This window comes from Myotis davidii, unplaced genomic scaffold, assembly GCF_000327345.1.
Source record: "Myotis davidii unplaced genomic scaffold, ASM32734v1 scaffold923, whole genome shotgun sequence".
NCBI lineage: Eukaryota > Metazoa > Chordata > Mammalia > Chiroptera > Vespertilionidae > Myotis > Myotis davidii.
Window position 1 is genome coordinate 510,447 of NW_006293789.1, and position 13,892 is coordinate 524,338.

At 52.1% G+C, this 13,892-nt stretch overlaps 2 protein-coding genes across 3 annotated transcripts in view; one reads left to right on the forward strand and one right to left on the reverse strand.

The window, feature by feature from the left end:
• Window positions 1-5,156, forward strand: part of TMEM163 (transmembrane protein 163) — a 251,670-nt gene extending 246,514 nt beyond the window's left edge. The window contains exons 8-9 of the mRNA XM_006767749.2: window positions 1,880-2,021; window positions 4,953-5,156. Of these exons, the coding sequence (XP_006767812.1) occupies window positions 1,880-2,021; window positions 4,953-5,013 (203 nt within the window). The 3' untranslated portion in view covers window positions 5,014-5,156. The remainder of the gene's footprint in view (window positions 1-1,879; window positions 2,022-4,952) is intronic.
• A 1,851-nt stretch (window positions 5,157-7,007) lies between these two features.
• Window positions 7,008-13,892, reverse strand: part of MGAT5 (mannosyl (alpha-1,6-)-glycoprotein beta-1,6-N-acetyl-glucosaminyltransferase) — a 333,468-nt gene continuing 326,583 nt past the window's right edge. For both annotated transcript variants that reach the window (XM_015566532.1, XM_006767746.2), the window contains one exon: window positions 7,008-12,655. In XM_015566532.1, coding sequence (XP_015422018.1) covers window positions 12,457-12,655 — 199 coding nt within the window. In that variant the 3' untranslated portion in view covers window positions 7,008-12,456. The remainder of the gene's footprint in view (window positions 12,656-13,892) is intronic.

Sequence of the window (13,892 nt, forward strand, 5' to 3'; positions counted from 1 at the left end):
CTTCTATGAGTCTGCAGCTGAGGGGACAGGACAGGCCAAAGAGGGAAAGTTGGGAGACATGGACGTGTGAGATTGGAGGTGACACCCTCAGGGGAAATGTAGACAGAGGAGCCCCGGGCACTGGCAGGGTGCTCAGACGGGGAAGAGGACCTGGCGAAGGAGACTGAGAAGGAAGTGCTGGAGGGGAAAGAGGAAAGCCAGCAGAGTCACGGGACCGGAGGAAAGTGTTCCGGAGGATGAGGCCAACCAGTTCACCACGCACATGGCAGCTCAGCTGTCACTGAGCTCAGGGAGGGCGTCGTGGAGGAGAGCACCTGAGGGGTGGGGGATGAAGAGAGAATAGGAGGTACCGTTGGGCAGACAACTCTGCAAGTTTTATAAAGGGGCTTGTGGTGCAGGTGGCGTGGGGTCAGGGAGGAGTTTGAGGTGGGTGACGGGAAGCTACGATTTATCCCAGTAGGAATGTTTCAGAGGAGGGAGAAGAATTTCAAGAACAAAGTCCCTTGGTGAGCATGTAACTGGATGTGTGGCAGCTGTCATGGTGGGTGTGACTTGGTGTTGGGAAGATGAGGTATTGTTGTCCGGACATTTGTGCTCTAAGAAGTGCAGGGCCGAGTCACCAGCTGAGAAGATGACAGATTTGAGGGAAGAGAAGAGGGTTGCAATGGCCAATGAGATGTCATTGCAGGGCCCAGCCAGGTTCATCTTGTTTCCATTGTCGAAGTCTCCACCTTGGACCTGAGAAGGCGTCTTACCCAGGCTTTGCTCAAGGCTTCTCTACGCCCACATCTTCCTCTCCCTCTGCTCTTCATTTAGCGTCTCCCCCAGCTGTACAGTCCCCAGTGAGTGCGACCTGAGTTAACAATTTTGAGTCGGCAAAAGCAACACAGGTGGAGTTGCCCCAGGAATGAGACAGGGCCTGTAGTTGGAGAGGTTGCTGAGCCTGCACAGACCAGCTGCCAGGGGCTCACCAGGCAGCATGGACCCAGAGCTTCTCCAGGCCATTACACTGAGGCAGACTGCGGCTCACACCATAGTACGGCCTCAGGAGCCCCTCTAGGCAATTCCCTTTCCATGGGGCCTTTGAAACTCACAGGTAACATGGAAGTGTGATACCTAAGTTGTGGGGACCCACCGAGGTGTGATATATGTGAAAGGAGATGATGAACATCTGTCAGCTCCGTTCTGTTTGGATTGCCGTCTCTGCAACCATGCACCTAATTCTTGACTTTGCATTTTTCCTCCCAGAGAGTGAAAATCCTCAGGTGACTTAGACTCTGGAAGGAAAGGGCGTGGGCTAGCCCTGCTCCTCTCAATCTGATTACCTCGGTCAATTTATTTAACCTCACTCTGCTTAACTTTAGTTCACTCATCAGTAAAGTAGGGTAACAATCAGACTGATAAGATCCCCATTTGTTGGGTGGGGGGCGGATAAAGACACATTTGTAATACCTTAATCAATAAAAATTAAAAAAAAAAAAGATCCCCACTGGGTACGGGGCCCAGGAGACATTCACATTCAACAGATTTGAGTCACCATATACTTGAATGTTTCCTGTGTGCCAGGCACTGCACTGACCTCATGGTGTCTGGATATTCTCGTGTGTGGAAGGCAGACCAACAGTAACCACATCCAGGCTCTGGGCATGAGTGCCTGGCAGGGATGGAGACTGACTGTGGGGGGTGATGGCTCTGTCTAGCAAGGTCTCTGGTGACATTTGAACAGACTCCACATGCCACCCAGGGGTCTCAGCTGGCAGCTGTCACCTGCGAGAGTGCTTCTGGGCAACATTCCCTGCAGCGCGCCGGCTTGGGTGTGGAGCTGGCTGGTGTTTGGGGAGTTTCTTGGTGGCTAAGCCTCGCTCTGCTTCTTTCCCAGGGTTTAACTCCCTCGTGGGAGGCGTGATGGGCTTCTCTATTCTTCTGAGTGCGGAGGTATTCAAGCATAATTCAGCGGTCTGGTACCTGGATGGCAGCACAGGTGTGCTCATCGGCCTTATCATATTTGCCTACGGGGTCAAGTAAGTGCCTGTTTTCCTATTTGCTTTCCTGGCATCCAAGAGTGTCCCATTATCCACCCCTGATGGTCATACCTTGTACCAGGAACCCCCCTGAGCCTACGTGGGGCCAGGTGACTGGAAAAGCTCACATCGGAATCAGAGAGTCTTGTGGCTGGCACTGAAGTGGGGCAAGGACTTTGACCAGAGGTATAGGCTTTAAGTCACAAATGGGCACCACTGCTGGGCTGAGGACTCCTCATGACCTCTGGCTGTGAAAACCAGTAGGCACCTGAGTGAGATGGGGCTACTGGGGTCTCAAGAGTTCATCTTGAGGGGCCTGCACATGGACTTACTCACAGATTCATTTCTCTGGGTTTCAGTGCAAGGTCAGCTGCTTGAAAAGTGCCAGGGACATTCAGGGAAAAACTGAACAGACTAGCTCCAGGGTGAGGGCTGGAGGGAAAGGGGTGAGGGCAGTTCTCTCCAGGGATGGAAGTGCTGGCAGACAAGATTGCTTTGCTGAGCCCTACTGCACTCAGCCATCAGTCCCAGGTGGGTGCCAAATCCCAGCTCTGCATCACCTTAGCTAACACCATTTGCCCCACCCTGGTATTTCTCTGAGACCCCACCCCACTCAACTCGAATTTCCAAGTGCTTCCAATGGATCTTCCACACAAGTCGCCTGCCGTGGCTTACGCTATGGACTTATCTAAAATCCCTCAAAGTCCCACAAACCCCATCCAAGCAGCAGCTAGCCTTGGCATGCCTGGCACAAGAGGGGGTATATCTCAACTTGCACTGTAATTCCCATCAGGGGGCCCCAAGCCTGAAAAAACTGTCCAGTGTGGACTTGGAACTAACTTCAACTAAATGGCCGTGAGCCCAGCACACGTGGTGCCATGTCAGCACACATTGTGGTGCCACCAAAGGCTCCCAAGACTAAAGCTAGTGGCAGCCAGCCTTGATTCACAGCGCAGCCTCTTCCCAGTGCCTCCAAACCCAGCACAAGTGGCAACAAACCACAAAGACTTTGTCGCTGTGACCAGATGGCCTCAAGCGTGCACTGGAGCCCCTCCTAAGAAGCCCCAGAACCAACACACCTGGGGCCAACTTTAGACTCTATCAGGGCACCACCAACTAGCTCCACAAATGACTCATCTGCAGGGTGGAAGCAGCTGGCAAAAAAGCCCCACTAAAATGACTCCCTATGTGATTAGCTTCCACACAATAGCTTGTCTGCTTTAGTCATGTAGCCTGAAGGTCAGTCCCACCCACCTGATGTGCCAACAGGGCTCTACCCTGGAGGGCATACACAACCCACAGGACACTCCTGTAGCACTTGGCTCAGGTGATCAGGGAGACTGTGCCACTGGGCCCCACAAGACACTATATAAGGCCATTCTACCAAGACTGGGAAATAGCAGATCTACTTAACACATACAAGCAAACACAGGCAACCAAAATGAGACAAAGAACAGGAGGAAACTCTAGAAAAAGAGCTAAACAAAATGGAAACTCTAGATGCAGAGTTTAAAACACAGGACTGGATTATTGATCTGGAAGACAATGTAGTAGGAAACACCCGATTGGAACTGCAATAAGAAAAAATATTTTAAAATGAGGATAGTTTAAAGGATAATATAAAGAATAACAACATTTGCATCACGGGGGTACCAGCAGGAGAAGAGGGAGAACAAGGGATTAAAAACCTACTTGAAAGAAATAATAACTGAAAACTTCCTAATCTGGCAAAGGAAATAGGCAGACAAGTCCAGGAAACACAGAGAGTCCCAAACAAGACGAACCCAAAGAGGTCCTCACCAAGACATATCATAATTAAAATGCCAAAGGTTAAAGGTAAAGAAAGAATCTTAAAAACAGCAAGAGGAAATCATTCCATTACCTTTAAGGGAGCTCCCATAAGACTGTCAGCTGATTTCTCAACAGAAACTTTACAGCCAGAAGGGATTGGCACAAAATATTAAAAGTCATGAAAAGCAAGGACTGACCACAAAGGTTACTCTATATCATTATAACCAAAGCAGGCAAGAAAAAGCTAAAGGAGTTCATCACCACTAAACAAGTGTTATAAGAGATGTTACAAGGGACAGAATGGCTATCGTCAGTAATCAAACAAGTGTTAACAAGGATGTGAAGACAAAGAGAAGCCTTGTGCACTGTTGCTGGGATTATAAATTGGTACAGCTACTGTGGATAATGGTATGGAGGTTCCTCAGGAAATTAAAAATAGAACTACCATGTGACCCATAAATCCCACTTCTGGGTATTCATCCAAAGAAATTTGAAACATTAATTAGAAAAGACATATGCAGCATTATTTACAATAGCCAAGATACTGAAGCAACCTAAGTGCCCATGGATAGATGAGTGGATAAAGGTGTGGTACATATATCCAAAGGAATATTACTCCGCCATAAAAAGAATGAAATCTTGCTATTTGCCACAACATGGATGAACCTAGAGGGCATTATGCTACGTGGGATAAGTCAGACAAAGACAAATACCATATGATTCCACTTATATTTGGAATCTAAAGACAAAATATAGGAAAAAACAAAACAGAAATAAACTTTCAACTTCACACTTTAAACAATCAGGTAAATTATAAAATAATAGTGTGCATGTTTACTTTTACAAATTAAATATTCTCTTAGGGAAAATCTATTAGTGGTTGGAGGTAGTTGGGGAGGGAAAAGGGAATAATGCTGGTGGGTTTCTTTTAGGGATGAGGAAAATGCTCCAGAATTAGGTGGTGGTGATGATTGGACAATGTAAGCAAATACTAAACACCACCAAATCATATACTTTCAAAAGCTGAATTTTATGGTATGTTAGTTGTTTTTTTTTAATTGCCTCTCCCATCTGCTTCCCCAAGCGCTCAGACCCCAGGGCTATGGGGTGTGCTGGGTGACCTGTGTGTGTCCTCTGCAGACTCCTCATCGACATGGTGCCCAGGGTGAGGCAGACGCGCCACTACGAGATGTTTGAGTGAAGGGCCCGAGCGCCAGTCTGCATCTGCATGAAGACATCAGGACGACGAGAGGGTCCCACACGGCGGACGGTGCCAGTATTTAGCTGAACATCCACTTTCTTATTTGGAGAGTTTGTGTTCACGGGAACAGGCGTGCCCAGCAGGTTGGTCTGCACTGCTCCCCTCACCCACCTCCCCCGTCACCCATCAGGACGCCGTCCACAGGAGGGGACACTGGTTTTCCCATGCCCATTGGGAACTGGCTGTTTCTGTTTTCTGGAGTAAAAAGGTTCCTGTGGGTTAGGTAAGGTCTCTGCTTGGCAAGAAGTTCTGAAACAGAGCCACTGACCACACCCGCCTCCTCTGGGCATGGAGCAGCTCCAGCCCTCGGAGCTCATCTCTCCAGCAGAACTGAAGGGAAGACCGTGTGTACCCTTCTGTCCCTCACCCTTCACATGCCCAGAACCATCAGTGTCGCACTTCCTAATTCCTATCACTGTATTTCATTAGTTTCATAGTGTTTTACTTATCGTGAATCTAAACAGATTGGTTCAAAGGTGATCGTTCTATTTTTAAAGTATTTAGTGATGTACGTGTGAGCTTTGCATGGACGAACTAAGCACATGACCCTTTCTTGTACATCAGAACCTGCACACACATGTACAAACAGGACCCGTTTTTGACAGATGTGAAACCACCGTTTATTTGTAATAAATAATTACACAATCTACCCACATGTGCAGGCATCTGTGTTGTCAGGTGGCTGTGGTACTTTGGCCTGTGAGAGGCGGCTGTCAGGACGAGCTGTCTGCAGCTTGGGTAACGTTAGGTATCAGTTCTGGGAGAATGGTCCCCACACCCATCCGTACTGCAGCACTTGCTGCTTGTCCAGGCGACTGTCTGGCCAGTAGAGACCGCGCCCTGTTTTGTGTGGCCCGGGAGGTGACCTTTGAGTGTCCCTGTCACAGGCAGGCTTGCTGTATGGCTGAAGGACGACATGGAAGGGTTGCTTGTTCCGGGTAGAGTGTGAGTGGAGACCCTGAGGATTGTGGGTTGCGTCTGTGGGGAGGCCACCCATCGCTCTGGGGAGGAATGGCCACACACTGATGTGCTGGTGCCTGAGGCCTTGGAACTGACCTTGCCTGGGACTGAGGGATGGCTGTCCCAGACCCTAACTCCCCCTCCCACGCCCCACTCCCACTGCTCTGCTCCAGGCTGATGAAGGGGAGGTGGTTTGGTCTGGGGGCCCCTGACCTTGGTGCAGCCTGGCGCTGTCGGCCAGCTTCCTCCACAGCGCGTGGCAGAGGGCTCTGCAGGACACGAACACGGACCTGGTAAAGGGCCGACTGCTTAAGTAGGTCGGGGGATGGGAGGCTCAGTGGTGTCTTTCCTGAGGTTTCCTGTGTATTTAATACAGCATGGAAGCTCCGAGGGAAGCAGGATTAGCCCCCTAAACGTGCATGCTCGCCTTCTTCTCAGACCTTTCTGGGACTGGTGTTCAGGAATCATGTCGTCCCTGCGACTCCGTATCCAGGAACTGTGTGCTGTCCCTGCTCTGGGCAGAGCGTGAGAGGCTGTGCTGAGGCTGGGCCACGCCTTCCCCCAGCACCACCTGCAGCAGCCCCTGGTGTGCCTACAGACTTGAGCTTGTTTCCAGAGCAGGTGCCTAACCCAGTGCATGAGGGAAATGCATCAGGTCTAACAGGCCCTCACCTTTTTAGGACTATTTCACTAGCACATCCTTAATGATGTTCAAGCATCTGATGTAGTACAGTTACCTCAAAAAAAAGGCCCTGTCTAGGGCGTGCTCTGAGATGAGTATGGGTGGATGTGAGGCAGGGAAAGAACACACCAGTGAAACCGTCCTCCACTCCTTAACCGTCACGGTCTCTCAGCCTTTCCGGCGGTGTCTGCAAACGGTGAGACGCAGGCAGTGGATGCCAGCGCTGGGGTGCAGCTGGCGTCCTGCAGGTGACCCTGCACCCACCCAGCCCCCCAAAGATCACTCCTACCTGTCACACAAGAAAAGTTTATTGAAAAATAAAGTTCTCCCTAGTTTTGTCTACAACAGTGGAAAACAAAGCAGTGCGCTATGCAGGTACAGTACGTTGGGACGTGTGGACAGTGACACCTCGTTGGCAGAACCCTGCACTAAACCCCAGAGTGAACCAGGTGCTGTTTGAAGACACAGATGTGAACGGTCATTAGCTTAGAGACATCAAGTTGTGACAGCAACTACAGTAGAAGGGACATCACCATCTCCTTTGGCATCGACTGTTCCACTGTTGTCCTATTAACACCTGGGCAGGACAGTGAGCAAAATGCTTCCCAACTTTGCTCCGTCTCCCCGTGGGCAGAAGTGGCAGACTACCCAGGTTCCCATGCCGCTGTCCCAGCCAGGCATTCAGGCCTCCAGCCTGGCTGACGTTCTCTGCGTGCCGCAAGCCCCCAGACACACCTGACGTCCTATGAGCACTCGCTGGCCGTGGTCCCTCTGCCAGGTCTCACCAGCTGCCGGCGACTGGGGGAGTTCATCTCAAGGCTCCCCAAATCAGGGATAGAGGAATGATGCTTGGGAGAAGGTGAATCCCAGTCTTACACCCGCAGAAGTCTAGGGCTGCCGATTCAGGTGACGAGAAAACAGGAACTCGGACACAGGGCTCCAGCAAACTCCTCCACACTCCACAGTGCATCTGTCCAGAGGAGGACCAAGACAGGCAAGGAGACGCAGCTCCAATTGGGGAGCAAGAGGCTGGGACCCCAATAAAAAAGTGAACTGATATTTAGGTGACGAGGAAAAAAATCAGTGAACCACCAGCAGCTCTGGCAGTGGTTCTGAAGATACTCTCCCCGGACCACCCTGGCTCCACCGGGATGGTGGTATAGTCTTGGGGTCCCCCGGGCTAGCCGTTGGCCCCGGGGCCAGTGCAAACACCTGACAGCGAACCCGCCCAGGAGTCTGGCCCCTGTGGACTGGACTGTGGAGGAGCCGCCCTGGCCGGCAGGGGATAGCAGGGTCAATCGGTCGCTCCTTTCCCCTTGAAAACAGAAAAGCCTCTCTTACTGCGTTTCAGAGGAACAGTTAACTTTAAGGGGTACAGTCAATGGGAAAATTCACCTTAATTTCTAGCTCAAAAAGCTCCCCAAGGAAAAACTCTGGAACGGTCCAGGAGACATCACTGGGGTGAGGCCCAGCATGGAGCCAAAGGTCACCCTTGCCACTTCCCGTGTGCAAATTCTGCAGCCTCGTTTCATCTGGGGCTGAAGCCAGGCATGTTTTCCAATCAGTTAGTGCATTCAGGGATCCGGCAACGTTCCAGCCACAGGGTGGGCGCGGGACTTGGATGCGCTCCCCCGTAAATCCCACAACAGTCCCTCAACCTTGGATAATAGTGTCCTGTAGGTACAACTTTTGAACCAACTGATAAGGGGTGAGTGCAGCTCTTCTCAAATTTTGTAAAATGCTAATAACATTTAACACTTACTAGGGCCTACTATGTGCCAGCCACTGCTAAACACCGAATCCTCACAAAACCCCTAAGTGCTAAGAGAGCTACGTAATTTTTTTCCCCGTGTCTGAGACTACAGCTAGTTTGGCCGTTTGCTATAAAAACTTGGCTTTCCACTTCTGGTTGAAGCCAACAGGGATGAGAGGGACTGGCCCTCAGCTTCAGGACATCCCATCTTCCTTCCGCAGGAAGCTGAGCCTCTGTGCCCTTCAGCTCTTCACACGGAAGCGCTTGTGGGCCCATGGGGATGGGTGGAAGAGGAATGAAGCAACGTGGAAACTAAAGTGTTTTTAAATAAATAAAACAGTCCAGGCTTCGGCTAGCAACACGTATAACAGAGCCTGTCGTTAGCAAAATAGACTTTTAAAAAACCAAGGAGTTTGGGGGCAGGGGAGGGGGTGGTCATGTCCTGATGACACACACAATCCAGGTAAGCCACCATGGAGAGTGGGTGGCCTGCCTTGGTCTGGTCCACAAACACCACCCGCCTGTGAACAGCACAGTTTCAGTCGACCTCTCACATTCACGCGTGCGCTACCGGCGATGCAGGGGCCCTCCTCCCAGATGAAACCCCGTGCTCACTAAGGAAACAAAAGGGTGTGCATATCCTTCCCCCTCCGTGATGTCCAGCAGATCAAGTGTCTGGGGGCCAGTGCTACTCAGGAGCTCAGCGGGCCCTGTTTCTTTGCAGTGCAACCCCTCGGCCAGGGCTGGCACCTGCCCTGCCACACCTCACCACGTGCCTGGTGGCGGGGAGCCCAGACCTAGGGGTAGGCAGCCGTCCCCGGCCCAGACGTGACCAAGTGGCCTGGGACGGTGTGCGCTCGTCTGGAGGGAGCCAGCACTTCTCGGGGTTCTCACTGCTTCAGGGGGGTGAATGTGCATATACGTGCTGGCCGAGGGCGCTGGAAGGGCGTTTCTGGTGCCCAGCTGAGCGTCCACAGTGACACAAGGACAGGTCCTGTCTCCAAGCTGAAGGAGTCTGCACCAGATTCCAAAACCAACCCCAAAGAAAAGTGAAAAGGCACCTCAGAGAAACAATAAATATCAAACATTCGCAACATTCCCAAACATACAGCAAACACAAAAAAGGCAAACTATACACAGTGACAAAAACCCAACGTAAGCAAAGACGCAAAAAACCTTTCCCTTTGTTCAAGTGCAAGTCCAATTACATACGCGGAGTAAATGAGGGGTCCACTGACATTAAAAGCAGCGTTTCCTCTTTAGGAGCTTTTACTCCTGAAAGTCTTTACATATCAAAGGAAGCCTTTCTCTCTCTGAATAAATTAGATAAATGTTTCCCCTCAAGTTTATTTTTTTAGGAATTTAAGATCACAGTGGGGGAAAAACGCCAGATTTCACTTAGGAAGAAATGTACAAAAACGTACAGGCCAGGTAAGGTGTGCTCATAGCCAGGGAGACGGGTCCGGGCGTAGGCCCGTGTGGAAGTGTCTCCAACCACAGGTTGGTTTAGGACTCTATCAGGAAAAATCGCCCACACTCTGAGGTGCCCTCCACCCCAGGCAGGCAAGAATCAAGTCCCTACTGGGTGTGGACCACTGCTGACCTGACTTGGGCCAAGTTAGGGTGGTGGGGGGTGGCAGCCAGTACCTGTCCAGTGTCACTGCCTCTGTCGATACAGCCTTCAACAACTGGGATGTAAGTCATTGTGCCCCAGGAGCAGCGGACCCTTCTCTCTCCCCGTGGAACTGCCTCGCCTCAGCCAACACTGGGCTGGCAGAAGCTGAGGCACCTAATGGGGAAGGTGCCCTGCTGGGCACCTGAACTGAGGCTCCTGACACAGGAGTGGGAAGGTGGGGAGGCCCTGAGCTTGGGCAGCCTGCAAGCATTCATTCCTAGAAGCTTCTGAAATACAAGGCAGGCACCAAGTCTTTCCACAGAATGTAGCTTCCTAGTTTCCACGCTCTCTGAGTCCCTGTGCTGGTTTAATAAACAGCTATCCGCAAAATGGGTCTGAGCTTGGCAAACAGGTCTCGGCCCGCAGGCGCCCCCTGCTGGTCGGATGCCTGCACTGACAGCCTCACCATTGGGAGCTCCCAGAAGCGCCCAGGAGAGGGCAGCACGGGCCCAGGAATTGTAGGCCTGGGAGCTCAATCCAATTCCCACCATTTAGGGTGCGGCCAAGAGGACCATTCACAGAGAAAAGCAATTCCTAACAGCAAGGAAGGCAGTTGTTGCCCCTCCTACCGCAGGAAACTGCCCTTGCAAAGCTTAAAAGAACACACACCCACACTCACTCACATCCTATTACCAGGTTCCTTTCTTGTGTCCTTGCTGCTGGGCCGGCCTCCCCATCAGCACTCTCCCTTGCACATGTGTTCAGGGGTCACCTGAGGGGTGGGGAGGCCCTGGCTGCCCTCCTACCCCCTCCGCTCTCTAGGATTGGAGCTGGGATTCAGACACACTGAGAGTCCAAGTGAAAATGGCCAGCTGTGCATTTGGTGCTATTTGTGCGGAGGGAAGAACTGAGAAGCAGGCAGAATCTAACTCCCCACCTAAAGGCGCCGCACTCCCTCTGTCCTCCTGAAACAGTCCCTCCTTTAGTCTCACTTCTCAAAGGCCCATCCGACACTCATCTTGCCAACTCTTTGCCAACCGAGGCGGGGCGGCTGCCCGAGGGCATGCAGGGTGCTGGGAGGCTAGGGCCACAACCGAGGGCTGGGTGGACCCCAACTACTCATTACAGGGAGACTCTAAGAGGGAGGAGAGGGCTCACTCTTACCGCGTGGGGCTGCCAGGGCTTCCTAGGAAACGCACACCCAAAGCACTGAGCTGCCTGGTGCGGGCGGGGAACCCAACAAAGCAGAGCGCAGGGCCTGGAAGTGGGGGCGGGGGCGGGGGGGTTCCAGTGACTCTGACCAGGCCAAGCTACCAACGGGCTCATCCCTCAGAATACTGGTGCCTGGGCTGAGAGCCACCCCACCCCCACCCCCACAGGTGATCGGCCAGGACAGCAACTCATTTTCACCCTGCCCTGCCCCTGCTCCCCCAGCCAACATCAAGTTTGCCCAGAGCCCCATTCCCTGGGCTAAGGAGGTCCCAGGCATTCAAAGGAATGTAATGCAAGCCCAAGGTTTGGATCCCAGCTCCAGTGGTGACACCAGGCCACAGGGGCCAGTTCACTTGTCCACTCCCAGCTCAAAGACAACGCTTGTAAGGGGTAAACATCATGACTAAGTCCAAGGGTAGTAGCTCTTTCGGTCCTGGTCCTGCCTTTCGGGATTTACCACCAACCACCAGATGTCAATTTCCCAATCATGTACTTCGTTCCCTGGCTGGGTTGTCCCCCACATCTGGGGGTGCCTGTTCTGTAGCTGCCACCAAGCACACACACAAGATTTTCTTCTCTTCTGCCACCACCTGCTTTGAGGAGCTATGTCCCCACAGTGCACCCCGCCTCTCCCTCCTGCACCCACCTGAAGGGGACAGAAAACTATTACAGTGAAGGTGGATGGTAAGCAGTGGGAAATCAAAGAAACAAGACCTGTGATCAGTTCCTCTCTGCCCTCCCCTGGCACCCACCCCCTCCCAAATAAATAAGTTAATGGATTTAGGAATGTTCCCAAAGTTCTTGCCAACCAGCTCAGTTCCCCCCTGGTTTTGTTTTGTTTTAAATGAATCTTGAGATTCACGCTCTGCCCTGGAGCAAGTGCATTGAGGGATTCTCCCTGCAGTTGCTCCTCAAAAAATAAAGTTGTGCGGGGAAGAGCAGCCAGGATCCCGGCCTGCCGTCTGCCCGCCTTTGGTTTTGGTGAAAATGCCGCTGTGAGGTGCTGACCACAGCAGGAGTGATACCACATCGAAACCTTCCACCAAAAAGTTCAGGCTCTGGCGAGAGTCCCTGAATGACACCTGCCCCCCTGGCTCTGCCAGGAGGGGGCTGGAGCCGCTGTCTTCCCAGCACAGTGTGTGCAGGGCCAGCTGGTGGCCCCTAGAGACAGTCTTTGCAGAGAGCCACCTGGCCCTTGATGAAGTCCCGGCAGGGGCAGATCCTCCGGTGCCTGGGGTGGGCGCCGGCACAGCTGAACAGCAGGAGGTCACCTTGAAACACACAGTGCTTGTTCTTGGGGTCAAAGGAGGGCACCAGGATGTCCTTGGCCAGCTCTGAGCTTTGGCAGACCACCTCGTACCTGGAGAGGAAAAGCACAAGGTTGGAGGTGCATGGACTGTCCTCGTCACCGGCTCCTCAGCCCACCTCCTGAAGTGGGGAGCATGGCTGCTTCTCCTGCTTTAAACAGACAGCAGCCAGTACCCTCTGACCCAGCCGGTCTCCACCCTCTGACCCAGCCAGTCCCCACCCTCTGACCCAGCCAGTCTCCACCCTCTGACCCAGCCAGTCCCCACCCTCAGACCCAGCCAGTCTCCACCCTCTGACCCAGCCAGTCCCCACCCTCTGACCCAGCAAGTCTCCACCCTCTGACCCAGCAAGTCCCCACCCTCTGATCCAGCAAGACTCCACTCCAGGGATGGGGCTAGAGAGAGGTGTGTGCCTGGATGTGTGTGGGAACACACATTCAAGGCTGCTACCTAAGTGTGAAAGTAAATAAGCCAAACACCACGTGGGGGATGGGGAAGTCAACTTGGTGCGTGTGCTTCGGGAGTTGTAGGCAGCCCCTGAAACAGGACGAGGTACAAATGAAAGTGGCAGTGCAGAGCTGTCCTGCAGGAGGCAGATCGCAGAACAGGAGGCAGAGCGTGACCCAGCTCCACCTGTGTGTTTGTGCGTGCGCGCATGTGAGTGGGCGAGGGTATGAGTGTGTAAGAACGTGTGTGTGTGATGTATGTGTATGTGCATGTGAGTGGTTGAGAGCATGAGTGTGTCAGAACGTGTGTGGCATATGTGTGTGTGCCTGTAGTGGGTGGGAGTGTAAGTGTGGAAGAACTGTGTGAGTGTGTGTGGTGTGTGCATGTGCGTGCATGTGAGTGGTTGAGAGCATGGGTGAGAACGTGTGTGTGGTGTGCGTGTGCAAGTGAGTGGGTGAGAGTATGAGTGTGTATAAGAAGGTGTGTGTGGTGCATGTGTGTGTGTAAGAGAAGGTGAGTGTATGTAATGTGTATATGTGAGACTGTGTGTGTGTCTAAAAGCCAAGAAGGCTATACATTAAAACCGTAACAATGGTTACTTCTAAGGAGCAAGACTGGGGCAAAGTCGTGTAAAATTTAAATACAGGGTGTCCCAAAAAACTACATATACATTTTAAGAGCTGATAACTCAATTTTGAAAATGAAATGATTTTAATAAACACTACCTTTATAATTATTCAAAGTGTGGCCTCCTTTTTGGACACCCCAATTTTTACAGCTATGTTGAATGTTTTTATTGATGGCTCACAAAGATTCTAGCTGCATGGCCTTGGCCTCTGCAGC